The sequence below is a fragment of the Syngnathoides biaculeatus genome, chromosome 7 (genome assembly GCF_019802595.1).
Source record: "Syngnathoides biaculeatus isolate LvHL_M chromosome 7, ASM1980259v1, whole genome shotgun sequence".
In the NCBI taxonomy this organism is placed as follows: domain Eukaryota; kingdom Metazoa; phylum Chordata; class Actinopteri; order Syngnathiformes; family Syngnathidae; genus Syngnathoides; species Syngnathoides biaculeatus.
Window position 1 is genome coordinate 16,711,234 of NC_084646.1, and position 18,026 is coordinate 16,729,259.

At 43.9% G+C, this 18,026-nt stretch overlaps 2 protein-coding genes across 2 annotated transcripts in view; one reads left to right on the forward strand and one right to left on the reverse strand.

Annotated features, from left to right (window-relative positions):
* Window positions 1–15,052, reverse strand: part of crb1 (crumbs cell polarity complex component 1) — a 29,131-nt gene extending 14,079 nt beyond the window's left edge. Inside the window, exons 1-7 of the mRNA XM_061825997.1 lie at window positions 14,949–15,052; window positions 10,514–10,750; window positions 7,777–7,957; window positions 7,526–7,665; window positions 5,569–5,751; window positions 3,446–4,402; window positions 142–692 (exon numbers count right to left, since the gene is read on the reverse strand). Coding sequence (XP_061681981.1) covers window positions 142–692; window positions 3,446–4,402; window positions 5,569–5,751; window positions 7,526–7,665; window positions 7,777–7,957; window positions 10,514–10,750; window positions 14,949–15,030 — 2,331 coding nt within the window. The 5' untranslated portion in view covers window positions 15,031–15,052. The remainder of the gene's footprint in view (window positions 1–141; window positions 693–3,445; window positions 4,403–5,568; window positions 5,752–7,525; window positions 7,666–7,776; window positions 7,958–10,513; window positions 10,751–14,948) is intronic.
* A 12-nt stretch (window positions 15,053–15,064) lies between these two features.
* Window positions 15,065–17,871, forward strand: LOC133503497 (uncharacterized). The gene is made up of 8 exons (XM_061825178.1): window positions 15,065–15,240; window positions 15,804–15,820; window positions 15,940–16,066; window positions 16,205–16,311; window positions 16,719–16,865; window positions 17,008–17,143; window positions 17,221–17,304; window positions 17,751–17,871. The coding sequence occupies exons 1-8, from the start codon at window positions 15,065–15,067 to the stop codon at window positions 17,869–17,871; spliced, it is 915 nt and encodes a 304-aa protein (XP_061681162.1).
* Window positions 17,872–18,026: the final 155 nt, after the last annotated feature.

Below are 18,026 nucleotides of genomic sequence, written 5' to 3' on the forward strand. Positions count from 1 at the left end.
TCCCAGCTGTTAACGGTCAGGCCACACAGGCGGGCCCGGGATAGAACCCGGGACCTCAGAACAGCTGAACAATCGTGTCACCTTGAACTGTAGTAATACTGTTAATAAAGGGACACTAAGGAGTTGAGGTGGTCCACTTACACTGCAGGTGTTGTCTCCAGAGCAGCCAGCAGTCACGTTATCCATATGTTGCAAAGGGAATGTCCGAACTGAGGTGTCCAAGCCAAAAAACTGGAGCCTCCTATCATTTATCCGCAGGTCTTGGATGCATCCTTTAAAATGTCCGCCAAAACCTGCAGCCGTATCGCTCTCCGGCAGCCCTCCGACGTAGACTAGGTCTCCTGCTTGAACTCCATCAGTCCTGACCTCCACCTCAGCTTGTTTGTGAGGCCCCACGTGCAGCGTCATATACCCCTTTGACACCTCCACCTTCACAAAGTGAACTTCCCCGTCATTGACCGCGCTCTCCCCCCTCAGGGTGTCGACGTCAGCGAGCTGAGCCGCGACCAGGCCCTCCTCCAGCCACACGTGCAGGTACTGCGTGCCGCTGTCGCTCACAGCCAGCAGGAGGCCGCCGGGCTTCCGTGTGCGCAGGAAGAGAGAGATTGAGAGGTCCTGACCCAGGTCATCTGTGATGTTGAAGGCAGCGTAGCTGAGAAAGTCCTCGCTCCCAAAGCGTGCGATCACGTGTTCTGAAGGTGAGGAAAAAGACAAACGGTGAGTGGTCATGAAATCAGGCAGCAAGCCCTTCTCTGTAGATCAAAAGCACTTTCATTTATACCCTCATGAACCTGTAATTCTAATATTTTACAGTGTCAGTTGTAATCTGCAAACATTAATTTATTTAATAAGGCGCATCTCTGATTAGTATGATGTATTTCTTTCTTGTTTTTGTTTGTTGATGAGTTGTGATCATTAACGGCACCTAACGAAGTACGTGACACTGTTGCATGTTGTTCATTTTGTTGTTGTTTTTGTATGGTATTGATGATTCCTTTAATGCGGACATGATTGCGGCAGTACTAAAACCAGGATTAAGTCAGGTAAATCCCGACTCATGGGCAGCATACCAAACCCATGGCATGCCACTGTGCTTTAATAACAGGAAGAGGAAAGTTATACAGACGTCCACACAACAATCTGGCATCAGCATCAACATTATCTTTTACCAGGACACTGCAAAACTCCCACAATCTCAGCATTATCATTCTAAGGACAGATTATCTTTTCTTTTCCTGTATTTATTTATTTTTATACAGCTCTTGTAATGGACCACCATAGATTTTGCAGTTGAATGTAGGATGTGGAGCTGTTTTTAATTTGCTTTCAACAAAAATATTTCACACTAAAAGAGCAAAACTCAAAAGTGATGGCAAGAGAAAACCTTGAGACCAGCAGCCCGCATGCATGACGTCTGGACAGTGTCAGCAATTTCCAACATGGGCTGCTCGCTTATACATCAGCGAGGACGGTGACAACACGCAAATGTAGACATGCCACTCACACCAAACAACACATCCGAGATGCTGAGATGAGGGCGCGATTGGGTGTCCCTGTCGGACAGTTTGCTCGCTAATCTGCTTTTCTAGACTCAAGCAGCTAAAGATATCCTCTGAGGAAGAACGTTGTGATTTAATACACTGCGGTACGACGAACTATGATAATCAAATCTCCCCCTCCTGAACATGTTTGGATTCCAGCTATTAATTACCATTTGAGTGATGTGTCACTGTCAAAATTCAAATCGTTTCAAACAAGTGAGTCAGATTAGAATACTTCTGCCTTAAATCTTTACTGTTGCTTTTGATTGGGTGAATTGTTACTCTAACTCTTGTCCACTAAGTAATGCAACCCAAAACTCAGTTAATCAGCTTAGAAAGAGCTAAAATGTGTGGAAATATTTGCACAAGCAAGAAATGTGGACACATGTGCACAATAGAGTGGGATGCAACACGAGAGATTTATCAAAGCTAGTCGGCTGACTCCCCCTAAAAAATTATTTTGCATGTAATTTACAGTTGTATCGAACTGAACTCCATCGTGCTACTTGTGATAAATGAGAGAGTTCCCAGTATGATGCCGTTCTCCACTACGTCGAACTAGAACAGGGGTGGCCAAACTATGGCCCGCGGGCCAAATCTAGCCTGTTGATTATTTCAATCCGGCTCACCAAAAATTGGAACAGAGGCAACCAAATCACATCAAAATCTCGACTGCATTCATTTGACTTTGTCCTGCAGTGCCCAGTGGTTCCACCAGATAGCACAGTAGCTACAATGGTATTTTGACTTGACTTTAGCTGTTCTGTTTTTAACTCTGCTACTGCTCTGAACTCTTCTTCAACCATGAGTGGGCCGACGAAAAGAAATGTCAACAGTGAGCGCTGACTGTATAATATGAAATGGACCACAAAATAGTTTTTCACTGCAGTCCTGTCAAAGGCTGTATGTCTATTTTTGTTATTTGTTAGGAAACCATTGCGGTTTTAGTGGAATATAACATCAGCCGTTACTTTTCCACCAAGTATGCTGATTATGCTAACAGCCAATCAACACAGGCATTAATGGCTGTTGCTCAGCGGTCAAAGTCAATTTTGCAGGCTCAGCAAAACATCTTTATATGACAAACTACGATTCAGGATTCAGTCGCACAAGACTCTGAAACAGCACCACGGGAATTGCAAACGGAAATGATGGATTCCCAATCTGATAATGTTTTAAAAGAGAAGCTCAACACTCAAAGTGGGTGAGTTTTATGCTTCGTTCAGCACAGCCAAATTTCCCCAAATTCAGAAGATGGCACAGAGGATGCTGGTGGTATTTACATACCTGTATGTATGTGTATGTGATAAATTAATACAGTACCTCACTGACAGTATCAATTAAAACTGAATTCTACTAAAGCTCACACACACACACCCACTCGTGAAATTTCATTCGTCCAGACTACTGAAACGCTCTTGCAAACTTAATTGGCATACACTACTGATCACACATACTACAGTACTTTGTTGCTTGGAAAAAACTCTGTTGCTTCGAAACACTGACACACACACACAATTGATTTTTTCCACTCATATACACTACTGAAATGTTCTCACATTAGCCAGTGAAACCCACACGCATACTACTGAAATTTAATTTGCCTTCATGACTTAGTTGACTAAAAGTTTTTCATGAATCATATCAAACAAAATGTATTGACATTTAATATACAAAATGTGCTCATATAAATGTGTTTCGGTAATTTGTATGTGACAAAAATTGTTTTGAGCATTACAGTAGTGTGTGTATGAGAGCGAGAGAGAGAGAGAGATACCCTTTCAGTACTTCAGGTATGTGTGAGTGAAAACAAAATTCAGTAGCGTGTATGACAGCACTTGGATAGTGCCGATGAGGACTAATCCTGAATTTGGTGCCTGACGACCCATCATACGAAAACATACCTTCCTCACAGTCTTGCCCCTCGTAAGGCCTTGGACACTGGCACTGGTAGCTTTGCCACAAGTTGACACACCGTCCGTTGTTCTGGCAAGGCACATCCAAGCAGCGGTCCCGGTGGCTGCAGCCGGGGGACACGTTGACGGCAGAGTCGCTGAGCCACTCCGCCGGGACAACCAGCTGCCAGTCCACCAACACATCCCGCATGCACCCAATGAAAGCTGAAATTGTTGAGTCTTGGCTGAAGTCCTTTAGCACTCCTCCAATGAAGGTGTTCTGAGGAGGCGACACCGGGCCGTGTATGTTACTCTGGACCGCGGCCACCTTGTAGCATGGCTGCTTCTGACATTTTTCTACATCATCTATGAGTCTCAGACTGAGCACCCAATTTGTGAGAACTGCCTCCACAGTGTGCCACTCTCCGTCTGTGACTATGTGCGATAGCTCCAAAGCCCCGAGTCGACTCTGTTCATGGAGCCCGGCGGAGGATTCCCTCCTAAGTGTGAGGTGAAGCTGCCCCTCTTGCAGCTGCAGACACAGCAGCAGGCCCCTGATGCTCCGCTGAAATAAAATAGCCTTAGGCAGAGCCGTCTTAAAGCTGAGGGTGATATTACAAGAGATCTCTGCATCCACAAATGGGCTCTGGAGCAAAAGGTAGCCACTACGTTCAAATGAGAAGGTGGTGGGGGTCTTGCAGAGGGGGCCGGTGAATCCAGCTGAGCAGGAGCAGGTGTAGCCGTGAGTTCCATCCAGCAGGAACGGATTGCAGGAGGCTTGATTCTGGCACTCGTGGGCGTCACAGCCCACCAGCCTCACGTCACAGTTTGGACCTCCATAGAGGTAGCCGTAGCTACGCTGTTTGCTGCAGTGACACATGTACCCCTCATCATGGTTCTCGCACCTCCCCCCATTCTCGCAGAGGCTCGGATCACAGTGGTCTATTAGCTCCTGGCAGAGGGAACCTGTGGAATGAAATCAATCACAGGAATTTACCAGAACAAAATATTTTACACTAGAGCATAGCTGAAAGTAGATTATTTTCCAGTGGTGCTACATTTTTCCATGATTTCAGGGCTGTTATGGGCTTTGGGCCAGGATATTATTTTTGATGTACAGTAACATGCAAGTTCAAATACAGAATTCTACTACATCAGACAAACATTTTAAAAAGAGGATGATGTACATGTATGCATTTTATATACTTTATCAGATGATTGGAAAACATCTATAGCCTTTTAAATATCGATTCCTCAAATTCAGACCAGCCGTTACATACTGAAAAAAAAAAGTCGAAACAAACTCTATAATAAAATAATAAAATTATTGGAGAGAAAAATATGGTTAAAGAGATACTACAATGCACTTCATCCATTTATTACCGTTACCTGTTCCAAGGATCAGAATCAACCATATCCATGGTGTGTGTGTCCACATCATGCCGTCACTCTTTCCCCCAGAGTTGCACCAAACCTTTCTAAGTGCACCATGTTAGTGTAAATGCACAGGCCATCGCAATGGAGCGCTGCTCCTCGTCTGCCTCTGTGCAGCCGTGCCGGGCTGAATAGGTGGGGACTAGCAAAGCCAGATCCCGGGGATTAAGCTAATGCTATTTGGCCACCTTACTGAGCCAGCGGCACTGACAGGGAGTCCATTTTAGAACATACAGGAAACTGTGGCAACTCACAGACTAACCTACCTTCATGACCATAACAAGTGTTGTGTAAGGCGGAGTCCAAAAATAATCTGCTTTTATAACTCAAAAGTATTATCCAAGGCACATGAATAAATAATATATAAGTCTGAGAAGAGTGCACCAAAATTATCTTGGAGGTATTTATCAGCTCACTGGATGTTCACCAAAGTTACACAGTATAAATATTATATTTAACTTTGTTGAATCGTAATTTTGCATTGCGTCGTTTTAATGTTCTAAAGCATAACAGCGTAGGTCAAATGAAAGCATTTATTACAGTTTATACCCTATGCCCACACTGTTTATCTTGATACCCAACTCTCCTGTACTCTATGTGCAAGCATAGGCTGTAAAAGACTCAAGTAACGATACAAACCTCCGGCACTGTCAGTAACATGCTGAAATACCTGCAGTGGATTCATCAGAACAAACTACCTTTTGTTCCTGGAGGACAGCTGCAGATGTAGCCTGCAGCGTGCTGTGGATCATAGCGCTCAGGTAGCAGTGGCTCAATGCCAAAAAGGCCTTGCCATGACCTCTCGATGCAGCGTCCGCCATTCAAACACGGGTTGCTGCTACACTCATTGATGTCTATTTCACATAGCGGACCTTCAAACCCTGATAGGAAGATACAAAACAAGTTAGCATACGTGAACTGAGAGGTGTATGTGTACAGTATAACATGCATGGAGTAAACAAGCTACAGTACAACAACATGCATACTCCAAAAATCTTAAATGCAAATCTTGTTGTACCTAGTGGGGAAATGAATAAATTAACACTGTACAAACCTTGAAAACGTCGTTGTTCCATTCAATAGACAAAAGTTCAACACAGTAACTGTATTTTACCTTTTGGTATTTAACTACTTTAACTAATCATCCCAATGGGATACAATAACAGTACATAATGACGAACACCTTTCTTGACCAATTTATTCAACAGAATATTAGCGGGAGAGAAGATGCCAGAACGATGGAGGAAAAGTGTGGTCGACCCCATTTTTAAGAACAAAGGCAATGTTCAGAGCTGTGGAAACTATACAGGAATATAGATGATGAGCCACACAATGAAGTTATGGGAAATAGTAGTGCAGGCTAGACTCAGGACGGAAGTAAGTATCTGCGAGCAACAGTATGGTTTCATGCCTAGAAAGAGTACCACAGATGCATTATTTGCCTTGAGGATGCTCATGGAAAAGTACAGAGAAGGTCAGAAGGACTAAATTGTGTCTTTGTAGACCTAGAGAAAGTCTATCACAGAGTACCAAGAGAGGAATTGTGGTACTGCATGCGCAAGTCTGGTGTGGCGGAGAAATATGTTAAAATAGTACAGGACATGTATGAGGGCAGCAGAACAGCGGTGAGATGTTCCTTAGGCGTGTCAGAAGAATTTAAGGTGGAGGTGGGACTGCATCGGGGATCCGTGCTGAGCCCCTTCCTGCTTGCAGTAGTAATGGATAGGCTGACATATGAGGTTAGACTGGAATCCCCTTGGACCATGATCTTCGCTGATGATATTGTGATATGCATTGAAAGGAAGGAGCAGGCGGAGCAACAATTAGAAAGATGGAGGCACGCACTGGAAAGGAGAAGAATGAAGTTTAGCTGATGTAAAACAGAATATATGTGCGTGAATGAGAGGGGTGGAGGCGGAGAAGTGAAGCTCCAGGGAGAAGAGATAGCAAGGGTGGATTACTTCAAACACTTCGGGTCAACAATACAGAGCAATGGTGAGTGTGGTAAGGAAGTGAAGAAACGGGTCCAAGCGGGTTGAAACAGCTGGCGGAAGGTGTCTGATGTGTTATGCAACAGAAGAGTCTGCGCTAGGGGATGAAGGGAGAAGTTTATAAAACAGTGGTGAGGCCGGCCATGATGTACGGATTAGAGACGGTGGAGCTGAAGAAACAACGGGAAGCAGAACTGGAGGTAGCAGAAATGAAGATGTTGAGGTTCTTGCTTAGAGTGAACAGGTTGGATAGGATTAGAAATGAGCTCATTAGAGGGACGGGAAAAGTTGGATGATTTGGAGACAAGGTTAGAGGGAGCAGACTTCGATGGTTTGGACATGTTCAGAGGCAAGAGAGTATATTGGTAGAAGGGTGCTGAGCATGGAACTGCCAGGCAAAAGAGCGAGAGGAAGACCAAAGAAAAGGTTGAGGGATGACATGAGGACAGTGGGTGTTGGAGAGGAAGATGCACGAGATACGCTTGGATGGAAAAAGATGACACGCTGTGGCGACCCCTAACGGGACAAGGAAAAGAAGAAGAATGACTGACACCTTACAAACAGTGTAAAAAAAGTCACGGCAAGTTGCTATGTATTTTTTCCATGTATCGTACATAAAGCAATTTTGACACTCACCATATAAGGTCAATAGAGTGAAGTTTACCTGGCAAGCATTGACAAGTGTAATGACCCTGATTCTCCATACAGGTGGCGCTGTTGAAGCATGGTTGAGAGTGGCATGTTTGCGTCAGGCCCTCGCAGTATCTGCTAGTAAATGTGGTTTGAGAGTAGTCACAGCTATATCTGGGACATTCATCCCCCCCTTGTAAAAAGCAAGTGTGTAGCTACAAGCATTTAGCTATGATATTTCCAATTAGTAATAGATTGGCCCATTCCTAGGACAGCTCGACTCACCCATTCATGCCATCGATACATGCAGCTCCATTTTGGCAATCATCAATGTTGCTTTCACACCAGTGTCCTTGGAAACCGGGCGGGCAGGTGCAACTGAAGCCGCCGGCGTTGCCCTGGCAACTGCCGCCATTGAGACACGGCTGTGATTGACACTCATCAATCGCGACCTCACAAGTGGCCCCTGAGACGATGAAAGTAACAGATGTCGGCGCGCAAAAGAACAGAAGCTTTTATGAGGATTGGCTGTGATCATATATGCTTTTACGCCACAGACGCTTGTAGTCTGCGCCAACAAAACACTATTGTTTACTTTAAGGGGTCACGGTACTACTGAACAGTGGTGATAAAAAGTCTACACACCAATTGCTGTTCAAATGCTTGGGTTTTCTAAAATAAAGAAGGAGATCAAGGATTATCATTTAGGAAAACTCAAAAACCATCAATAATGTGACGTATAAGATGTACAACTTGGCTCACTGACAGGCTTTGTAGAAAATGGATGGATGGAAGTAAAAATAAAATGTATAGTGTAACTAACTAGTCACATAAAAATTCAGGTTTAATTTAAAGTGCTGCTGATTAACGTAAAATAAAGTTCAGCTGTTCTAGTAGGGGCTGCACGATTGACAGCTGGTTACCACATCAGCTGCACATTTCAAATCCCACCCACAGTTTACATATTCTCCCGAGCCTGTGTGGGTTTTTTCCAGGTATTCCCACTTCCTCCCAAAACATGCATGGTCGATTATGTGAAGACTCTAAATTCGACTGAGGTGTGAATGTGATTCCGAATGTCTATAGAGCTCGTGCATGCGACGTCACAGTTTGCACGGCACTATATTGCCGGTCAAATCTAGCTGCTCGTCAGTATGGGACTCGGAGCAGATTTTTCACAATGCCCCAGACCTGTTGTGCTGTTGGTTGTCACAATAGACAAGACAGTTCTTCAAATTGATCTTTCTGTGGAGTACAAGCTGAAAAGACGAGAAAAGATTGATGGATTTTGCCAATTAAACGGGATGGACGGTGCCCAACGAAATACAGATGCTGGGTATCAATCACTTCATTTCAGGTAGGAATTATTCTTCTCAATCTCAAATTATCAAGAAGTATTTATGATGCTAAGTGGGCTCATTTGAGAAAAATGTGTATTTTTAAAAAAGAAAAGAAACCATCTGTCGCAGAGAGGTTTACGGCGGTTAACGTGTGGCCGAAATATGCTTCCGTGTACGGAGATGACGATTCCCTGTCCTCTTTTTTTCCCCAATCATCGTTAATGAATTTAATTATTGGTATTTGTATTGAAAAACTCTGAGTGGGTCTATCACTATCAGGGATTTATTCCTGATTGAGAACAGATCCAGCAATGAATTATTTGTATGCGTCCAGACTTTTATACGCTTTCAAACTTTTCTCTGTAAATCTCGACGACTTACTCACCAGATCCATGTGTATATCCAGTTGTCCAAGACAAGCGGGAGCGAATTAACAGTCTAATTTCTTATCAGCAAAAACATCCACTTGGGCATTAAATATGGATCCTCTATGACAAGTGTCTCTCATTTTTCCACGTACCTTGGTTTATTATCACCTTCTAAATGTTCAACGGTATTGGACAAAACTCTGGGTGTTGTGCTATAAGACATATTTCTGTTTTGTCTCAACGGAATTAACTTGACTTGACAATGATTTGTTTGACCAGCAAAATGGCGACGTAAACAAAAATCACGTGATTTTATGACGTAGGTGCACGAGCTCGATTTGTGGTCTGGTGACCACTTCGGGGTGAACCTCAGAGGCCCCAGTTCCACTTGAGATTCCTTTTCAAATTATGGACAAAAAGTTTGACCTTGCTTTCACTGTAACATGACACATTCTCCCTTTGGTGTTTGGGAGATTTCATCTAAGTCTTTCATCTTGCTACCTCACGCCAAGAAGAAGGGAGATTCATTTGACATGTACTAAATTGCCAGAATTAGCCAGAAATTCCTGCAGCTCCTTCAATGTTGCTGTCGGGCTCTTGGGTCATCGTTTTAGGAGGGATGTCCAGTTCTTGGAAATCTCACTATCGTCCCATACTTTCTCCACTCGATGATATTCATTATGATCCAATGGTATAATTAATGATTAATTGGACACTCTAAATTGCCAATAGGTGTAATTGCAAGTGCAACTGTTGCCTGTCTCCACGTGCCCTGCGATTGGCTGGCAACCAGTTCATGGTATACCCTGCCTCATGCCCGTTGACAGCTGGGAAAGGCTCCAGCACTCCCGTGACCCTTGTAAGGATAAGCGACTAAGAAAATGGATGGATGCTATATTTAATACCTTGGAAATTCTTTTGTACCCTTCCCCTGGCTGATGTACTTGAACAATGAGAACCAGCTGATGTTGTGAAAGCTTTCTGTGGACCACATCTTGTGTTGTAAGATGTGACCACAAAAATGTCAGGAAAAGCATGGTAGACCATCTGAGGTTTATTTGGGGTTAATCAGAGGCACTTTAAATTCAGCCAGGCAGGTGTAAGCCAGCTTCCGTGATTTAGAATTTTATTGGTTCATTTTGAACACAGTAACAAGAATGTGTGCACAATTCTACAACTCTCTTCTTGTTTACATTTTCCTCTCTAAAAGTTGAGTAGTAGAGGTATATAAGTCATATCCATGGTGGGAAAAAGTTTTGAAATGATTTATTTTGATCATATGCATTCATAATTGCACTGTTTCTGTTCACCTACCAGTGAATCCAGCAGCACAAAGACACGCGTAGCGGCCCACTCTGTCATCACAGGTGCCGCCATTCATGCAGGGCTGGGAGACACATTCATTGACATCAATCTGACAGTGAGCACCCTGGAAGCCCGGCACGCAGAAGCACGCGTAGCCACCCTCGCGGCTTTGACACAACGCTTGGTTTTGGCAAGGATTCGGTGAGCAAAGATCCACTGCTGGAGGGAGCTCCAAAGGTGTTGCACCTGTAAACACATATGACTGGGGTCATGAACTTTCTTGAGCATTTTTATGCACTTATCGTAGGCATGATGAAAAGTTTAAAAAAAAAAATTGCTTTTTGTTACGTCTTTGCAAAAAATAATTTAGAAAAAACAGACATTAACTAAAATATTGTAAATGACATACTAACCTCCTTTCCTAAAATCAAAGATTATTTTTTGATACCCATTTTTTACAATTCTTTTATCTTACAAAAGCTATATAGAGCTTTGTTTCTTAGCACTTCAAAAGCAAGGTCTATAAATTTAGGGACCCTTCATGGTTCTGGCTTCCTCCATAAGTAAAACACATTTCTGTCTTCATTTACCAGCAATGAACACTAGTTGTGTTTGGAGCCCTTCAATTAACTAAATTCTTGGCTACAATACTAATTGAAAATCTACTCCTTATACTCCAGTTTCCTCTCGCATTATGAATGTGGGTGTGAATGACTGTCTTTATGTGGCCAGCAATTGGCTGGTGACCAGTTCAGGGCGTAGTTCGCCTCTCACCCAAAGTTAGTTTAAATAGGCCCCAGCCCACGTGTACCTCTACTAACAAATTGCAACGGAAAACCTGTGACCCTGTATCTAGTTTTGAGGCCTGACGTCCAATATATTCTACTATATATATATATTTTTTTTATTGAACCCCAAAAATAATAATGGCATGATTGTCAAGGAAGACGTGAATGGTCACACAGAAGAGGAAACAGGCGCAAATAAAGGAGAGGGTGTGGATATATTGTGACAGAGTGTCTGTGCATTTTGGCGACAGAGACTCACCGTGTGTTTCTTTGTAGCCACGAGCACATATGACATTATAGATAAAGTTAAGTTTTCTTGTGAAACTCAAATAGTTATAACTCAGAGTAAGTGTCCTTGATTCGGGAAGAAGAAATTTCTCTCACCCAGCAATAATGCGCTTTGACATACAGCCAGGGACCAAAGAGGCTCACAATCAGATGAACAAGTGTTTTGTACCTAGATGAGCAACACTCCGAACCACTTCACTAATATCTTGAGCGCAACAAAGTGATTATTTGCTGGTCTTGCATGACAACTATGCTAAAATTACGACATAATAATGAAGCTCCAGTGCACAAATGTAGGCACACGGCCTCTGTAATCCTCCTTCAAGTGTCCAATCAGGCTTAGTGTAAAACCCACAGGGAGCACTTGAGCTCCATGATTGGTGAAGGGCAGTCACACTCACCGGCAGCCTGAAAATGGTCTCCAAGAGCGGCCACGTCTATACTGTACTCAGCAGGACTGAGGTGATGATCGGAAAATCTTATCAGCTACTTGTATACTATGTATAGATCCCTAGATAGTTGTGTTATACAGTGAAGAAAATGAGTTTATAAACACCCTGCTATATTGCAAGTTCTCCCACTTAGAAATCATGGAGGGGTCTGAAATTTTCATTGTAGGTGCATGTCCAATGTGAGAGAGATAATCTAAAAAGAAATTTCCAGAAATCACAATGTGTGATATATATATTTTTTTAATGATTTGTGTGATACAGCAGCAAATAAGTATTTGAACACCTGTCTATCAGCTAGAAATCTGACCCTCAAAGACCTGTTAGTCCGCCTTTAAAAGTGCACCTCCACTCCATGGATTATCCTGAATCAGATGCAGCTATGTGAGGTCGGTAGCTGCATAAAGACACCTGTCCACCCCATACAATCAGTAAGACTCAAACTTGTAACATGGCCAAGACCAAAAGCTGTCCAAAGACACCAGAAACAAAATTGTACAACTCCACACGGCTGGAAAGGGCTACGGAGAAATTGCCAAGCAGCTTGGTGGAAAAGGTCCATTGTTGGAGCAATCATTAGAAAATGGAAGAAGCTAAACATGACGGTCATTCTCATTCGGAGTGGAGCCCCATGCAAGATATCGCCTCACGGGATCTCAATGATCTTTGGGAAAGGTGTGGAATCAGTCCAGGACTACACAACAGGACTTGGTCAATGACCTGAAAAGAGCTGGCACCACCGTTTCCAAGGTGACTGTTGGTAATACACTAAGACATCATGGTGTGAAATCCTGCATGGCATGGAAGGTTCTCTTGCTTAAACCAGCACATGTCAAGACCCGTCTTAATTGCCAATGACCATTTGGATGATACAGAAGGAGTCATGGGAGAAAGTTTTGTGGTCAGATGAAACCAAAATTGAACTTTTTGGTCATAATTCCACTAACTGTGATTGGAGGAAGACGAATGATGAGTTCCATCCCAGGAACACCATCCCTACTGTGAAGCATGAGGGTGGCAGCATCATACTTTCGGGGTGTTTTTCTGCACATGAGACAGGACGACTGCACTGTATTAAGGAGAGGATGACCGCAACCATGTATTGTGAGATTTTGGGGAACAACCTCTTTCCCTCATTCAGAGCATTGAAGATGGGTCATGGCTGGATCTTTCAACATGACAATGACTCAAAGCACACAGCCAAGAAAACCAAAGAGTAGCTCTGTAAGAAGCATATCAAGGCTCTGGCGTGGCCTCGCGAGTTTCCAGACCTAAACCCAATAGAAAATCTTTGAAGGGAGCTGAAACTCTGTTTCTCAGCGACAGCCCAGAAACCTGTTTGATCTAGAGAACATCTGTATGGAGGAGTGGCCCAAAAGCGCTCCTGCAGTGTGTGCAAACCTGATGAACAACTACAAGAAATGTTTCACCTCTGTAATTGCAAACAAAGGCTACTGTACCAAATGTTAACATTGGTTTTCTCAGGTGTTCAAATACTTATTTGCACCTGTATCATACAAATAAATCATTAAAAAGTCATACATTTTGATTTCTGGATTTTTCTTTCTCTTCTTTTATCTCTCTCACAGTGGGCATGCACCTATGGTGAAAATTTCAGACCCCTTCATTATTTCTAAGTTGGAGAACTTGCAATATAGCAGGGTGTTCAAATACTTATTTTCTTCACTCTATGTTGTTATGATTATTTTAACAATTAAATGCAATGTAAAAATGAAAATGGAAAAACTGACATCATGCTGACCTTCTTCAGCCAGCAACATAATGTAATCGCTAATCAAAATCTGTTATGTTCTTATACGATAAAGGCCTAAAAATAAACTTTACATCATAATAGCCAGTGGTTGCAGCAAAGAAGCGCACAATTTAATTCCCTCAATTACTTCAAGGTTAAAAATTGTTAACCAAAAATTAATTACACAATATGATTTAAGAATTCATTATTATGACAGTCTTGCTTCCTAATGATAAAACAATATGCATTAAATAAAAAAACACTTTACCGTTTATTTTTCAATTACCAACTTCAATTATCTGTTGGCAAATAGTGTAATGACTCACTGTAACCTGCAACGCTAGCGTAAAAACATTTAGTAATTTACTTCACAAGAAATCAAGATGGGAGGTGCTGCAAAAAGTCGAGTGGTGCAACTGGTCTTTCCCAATTCCCCTGGGACAGAGTGCAGTGAATTCAGATATTCAGAGAGAGATCCAGCCAAGCACACATCCCCTCCCACTGCATGTAGTCTTTTTAAATGTAAATTGCCTCGAAGTGTCTTTGTCCGGCCCTATCTGGAAACCCTCAAATGGCACATGTGAGACACCTGACATCTCTTTCAGCCTGTTGCGTGTACACTGACCGATCTGCTTATCCGCCTGTGTGTTTCAGCAGCGATAACAACTTGAGTGGGGTTGCAGTGTTTCAACGATGTATAGTGTGTTTGCCTTCTGTCTCACATCACATCGTGCACAACATCCCCCCCAAGACCCTCCTGGCTCTCTGTGTTGGCCCCCCTGCCCCTTTGTCAATGTCTTTTTGGTCATCAGCATTGCTTTTCCGAGACATCCCATTTGGCAGTGATGACACCAATTGAAATTCTAATCACGTGTAAACCTGGGACAGAAGCGAATGAACGAAACATTTTGAAATAAAGAAACCAAGATGTTTGGAGTGCAATAAAAATAATGCAACGCATCCCATTGTACCTTTTTTGCAATTACCTCGTAGAAGGTACTCTTTAGAAGCATTTCTACCGTCGTTTGATACACAGCGCAGTTTTATAAGCAATTGAAACAAAATATACCATTTTAGGGTGATAACATGTTTGTTAACACTGATCCATGCTGGGAAAAAACATTAGGCTATGAGATGAGATGTTGAAGACGGGAGAAGTCACTTACCATTGATCACAGACAGTGAGGAGATGAGAATTGTCCAGGCAAGTGATTTAAATCTGAAATAACCAATTACATCCATAATCATGACAGGAAACCATCCTGCTTGTCTTGCGCCCAGGATGGAGACTTGTCTGATGCTGAAGCTGCTGCTGCTGCCGCCTGCAGTGTCTCATGTGTTGTCAACTCCAGAGCCACTTCAACACCCACTTCTGCCCCCGACTGGAGTACCATCAGGAGCCTCCATCGTGCCTGAAATAAAGAGACTGGCGGCCAACCGCAGCCTGGGGAGGGGTTTGTTGGCTGAAAGTTAACCCTTATCCTGGGTGTTGTGTAACACATCTCATGGGCGCATTCAATCATCATATTGCTGTGAATAAGTGTGAGTTCAGCTCCAGGGTCACTGAGGTCAACGCTGGACAGGAAAGGTCAATGTCTGTTTGTAGCAGCCATCCTAAGCAACCAGGCTACAACCCTTGCAAAGAAACCAAAAGGAACAAGTCAATTAATCACCTGCTTCTATTATCTACTTGCACTTTTTTTAAACATTGTATATTGACTATCACATATTTTAGACAGAGTGTGCTTTTTATGAGAGATAAATAATCCTGAAGTTGTCAACACTAACACCACTGCTCCTATTCTATGTCACCCTGACCCCTCTCTTCAGTTTGTGGTGGATGTTGACGCCCTGGATGCTGGTGCTGGAGCGGTCTTCTCACAGCGAGACGTTGGAAACCGAGAGCCATTAGCCATTATATGGGTCCTGGAAGAATGGAGCCATTACCTTGAAGGGACGAAACAACCATTCCTCATTCTGACTGACACAAAAACCTTGCTTATCTACTGACCGTCTCAAAGCCCAACAAGCACACTGGGTACTATTCCTCAGCAGATTCAACTTCAGTAACTCCTTCCTTCCCAGTTCCCGCAGATGCCCTCTACTGTATTCACTCACTACCCTCCAACTAACCAGAGCCAAAATCCATATTTCCAGCCTCCAGTTTCATTGGAGCTGGCAGGTGGGAGATTGAGCAGGTGGTCAAGGAGGCCAAAAAGAACTCTGAGCCCAAGACCAGGCTTCCTGACCGCCTATTCGTACCAGACTCTGGTCAAGTCTTACGGTAGGCCCACTACTCTAAATTAACTTGTCACCCTGGCAGCACCCATACTTCCCAGTTCATCCAGCAGCACTTTAGGTGGCACACCCTCATCAAAGATACCTGAGAGTTTGTTCAAGACAGTTCCGTCTGTGCCCGAAGGAAGTCTGCTCTCCAACAAGCTGATCTGCTAGGCCCCTCGCCGATTCCCAGCCCCTCCTGGTCTCACATCGCCACGGACTTCGTTACTGGCTTGCCCCCCTCAGAAGGTACTGTAACAGTTATTTTCACAATCGTTGATTGCTTTTCCAAGCGTGTCACAAATCCCCCCTTCCTAAACTCCTGTCCACCCTGGGAACTGCTAACCTCTTTGTCTTACATATTTTCAAATTCAATGGTATCCCCATTGACATAGTCTCTGGTTGAGGTCTTCAGTTTTCTTCCCAGGCCTGAAAATAATTTTGCAAGCCAGCTTGTCTTCGGGGTATCACCTGGAGACCTAAAGCCAGACAGAGCGGGCCAACCAATCATTGGAATCGGCACGCCACTGTGTGGCCACACGTAACCCCTCCTCATGGAGTTCTTTCCTCCCATGGATCGAATATGCTCACAACTCCCTCACCAGCTCCGGTTCATGGCTTGCTTTTGTTAGCAACCTCCACTATTCGACACACAGGAGCAGGCGGTGGCAGTTCCCTCCATACAAGATCAGCTCCAGATAATCCAGGCGGTTTGGAGGGATGTCCTGGGAGCGCAGATCCGGTCTGCGGCTCACAACAAGCAGCTCGCAGACGCCTATCGTTCCCCAAGACCCGACTACAAGGTGGGTTAATCTGTCTGGCTATCTTCTCACAACCCTACCCTTCTAATAGAGTCCCAACAGCTCACGCCGATCTTCAATGGTAATTTTTCCATCACCGAAATCATCAATCCCATGTCCAATTACAACTTCCTCAATCATTCAGGATGCACTTTCCACATCTTCTTGAACTCTCCTACGCCCTCCCAGATTATTGACGACCATCCAGCCTTCATGATGTCACGAATCCTCGACGAAAGGCATAGGGGGAGGGGCTTCCAGTATCTGGTCGACAGGGAAAGGTATGTGCCGGAGAAACGGTCCGGGATTTCCTGTAAACTCATTCTCAATCGCACCCTTTTGGATGACTTCTACCCAGCACAACCGGGGGAGCCCACCAGGATGCGAGGAGGCATCTGTTGATGGGGTGTGGGGGTACTGTCATGTACTGCCCTGGAGTTCTGTGAGTGGAGCCTGGAGGCTACTTCTGCATCCTCTCTCTATCTCTCCCCCCCCCTTCTCTTTTTGCAGCACCTGCTGTCAATCAGCCTCATTACCGCCAGTGTGTATATAAGCCTGTCTGTTCCTGTGGGTCAGCTGGTAAAGTGTTGGCCTCACAGTTCCGAGGTCCCGGATTCAATCCCGGACCCGTCTGTGTGGAGTTTGCATGTTCTCCTCGTGCCTGCGTGGGTTTCCTCCGGGCACTCTGGTTTCCTTCCAAATCCCAAAAACATGCAACATTAATTGGACAATCTAAATTTCCCCTAGGTGTGATTGTGAATGCGGCTGTTTGTCTCAACGTGCCTTGCGATTGGCTGGCAACCAGTTCAGGGTGTACCCCACCTCCGGCCCCTTGACAGCTGGGATAGGCTCCAGGCTCCTTGTTGACTCATTTCTCCTTGTTCTCAGTTCCTTGATTCCTGACTCGTTATTCCTGCCACCAAGCCAGCCGCCAGTTCTGTCCAGCGCCTGCCACCTATGTATGCCGCTACCTACCAACCTGTCCAGAACTACTTCCGTAACCTTTTAACAATAAACTGTTCATCATATTACATTTGTCCCCACCTGGTTTTGGGTCCAGTTGCTCTCAATCCATGACAGCAAACTGAGATGAGATCATCATTAAGTCAGGATAGTTACTTTTTTAAAATCCATTTTTCATTGACCGTGTGATGTGTCCATAAG

What these genes read in the sequence shown, in the direction of transcription:
- LOC133503497 (XM_061825178.1), top strand. Translation starts at nt 15,065, where the DNA reads ATGGAGACTTGTCTGATGCTGAAGCTGCTGCTGCTGCCGCCTGCAGTG. An exon ending in TGGCTTGCCCCCCTCAGAAG is followed by an intron (nt 16,312 to 16,718) that starts GTACTGTAACAG and finishes TTCGACACACAG; the next exon opens with GAGCAGGCGGTGGCAGTTCC. An exon ending in ATGTACTGCCCTGGAGTTCT is followed by an intron (nt 17,305 to 17,750) that starts GTGAGTGGAGCC and finishes CCTTGTTCTCAG; the next exon opens with TTCCTTGATTCCTGACTCGT.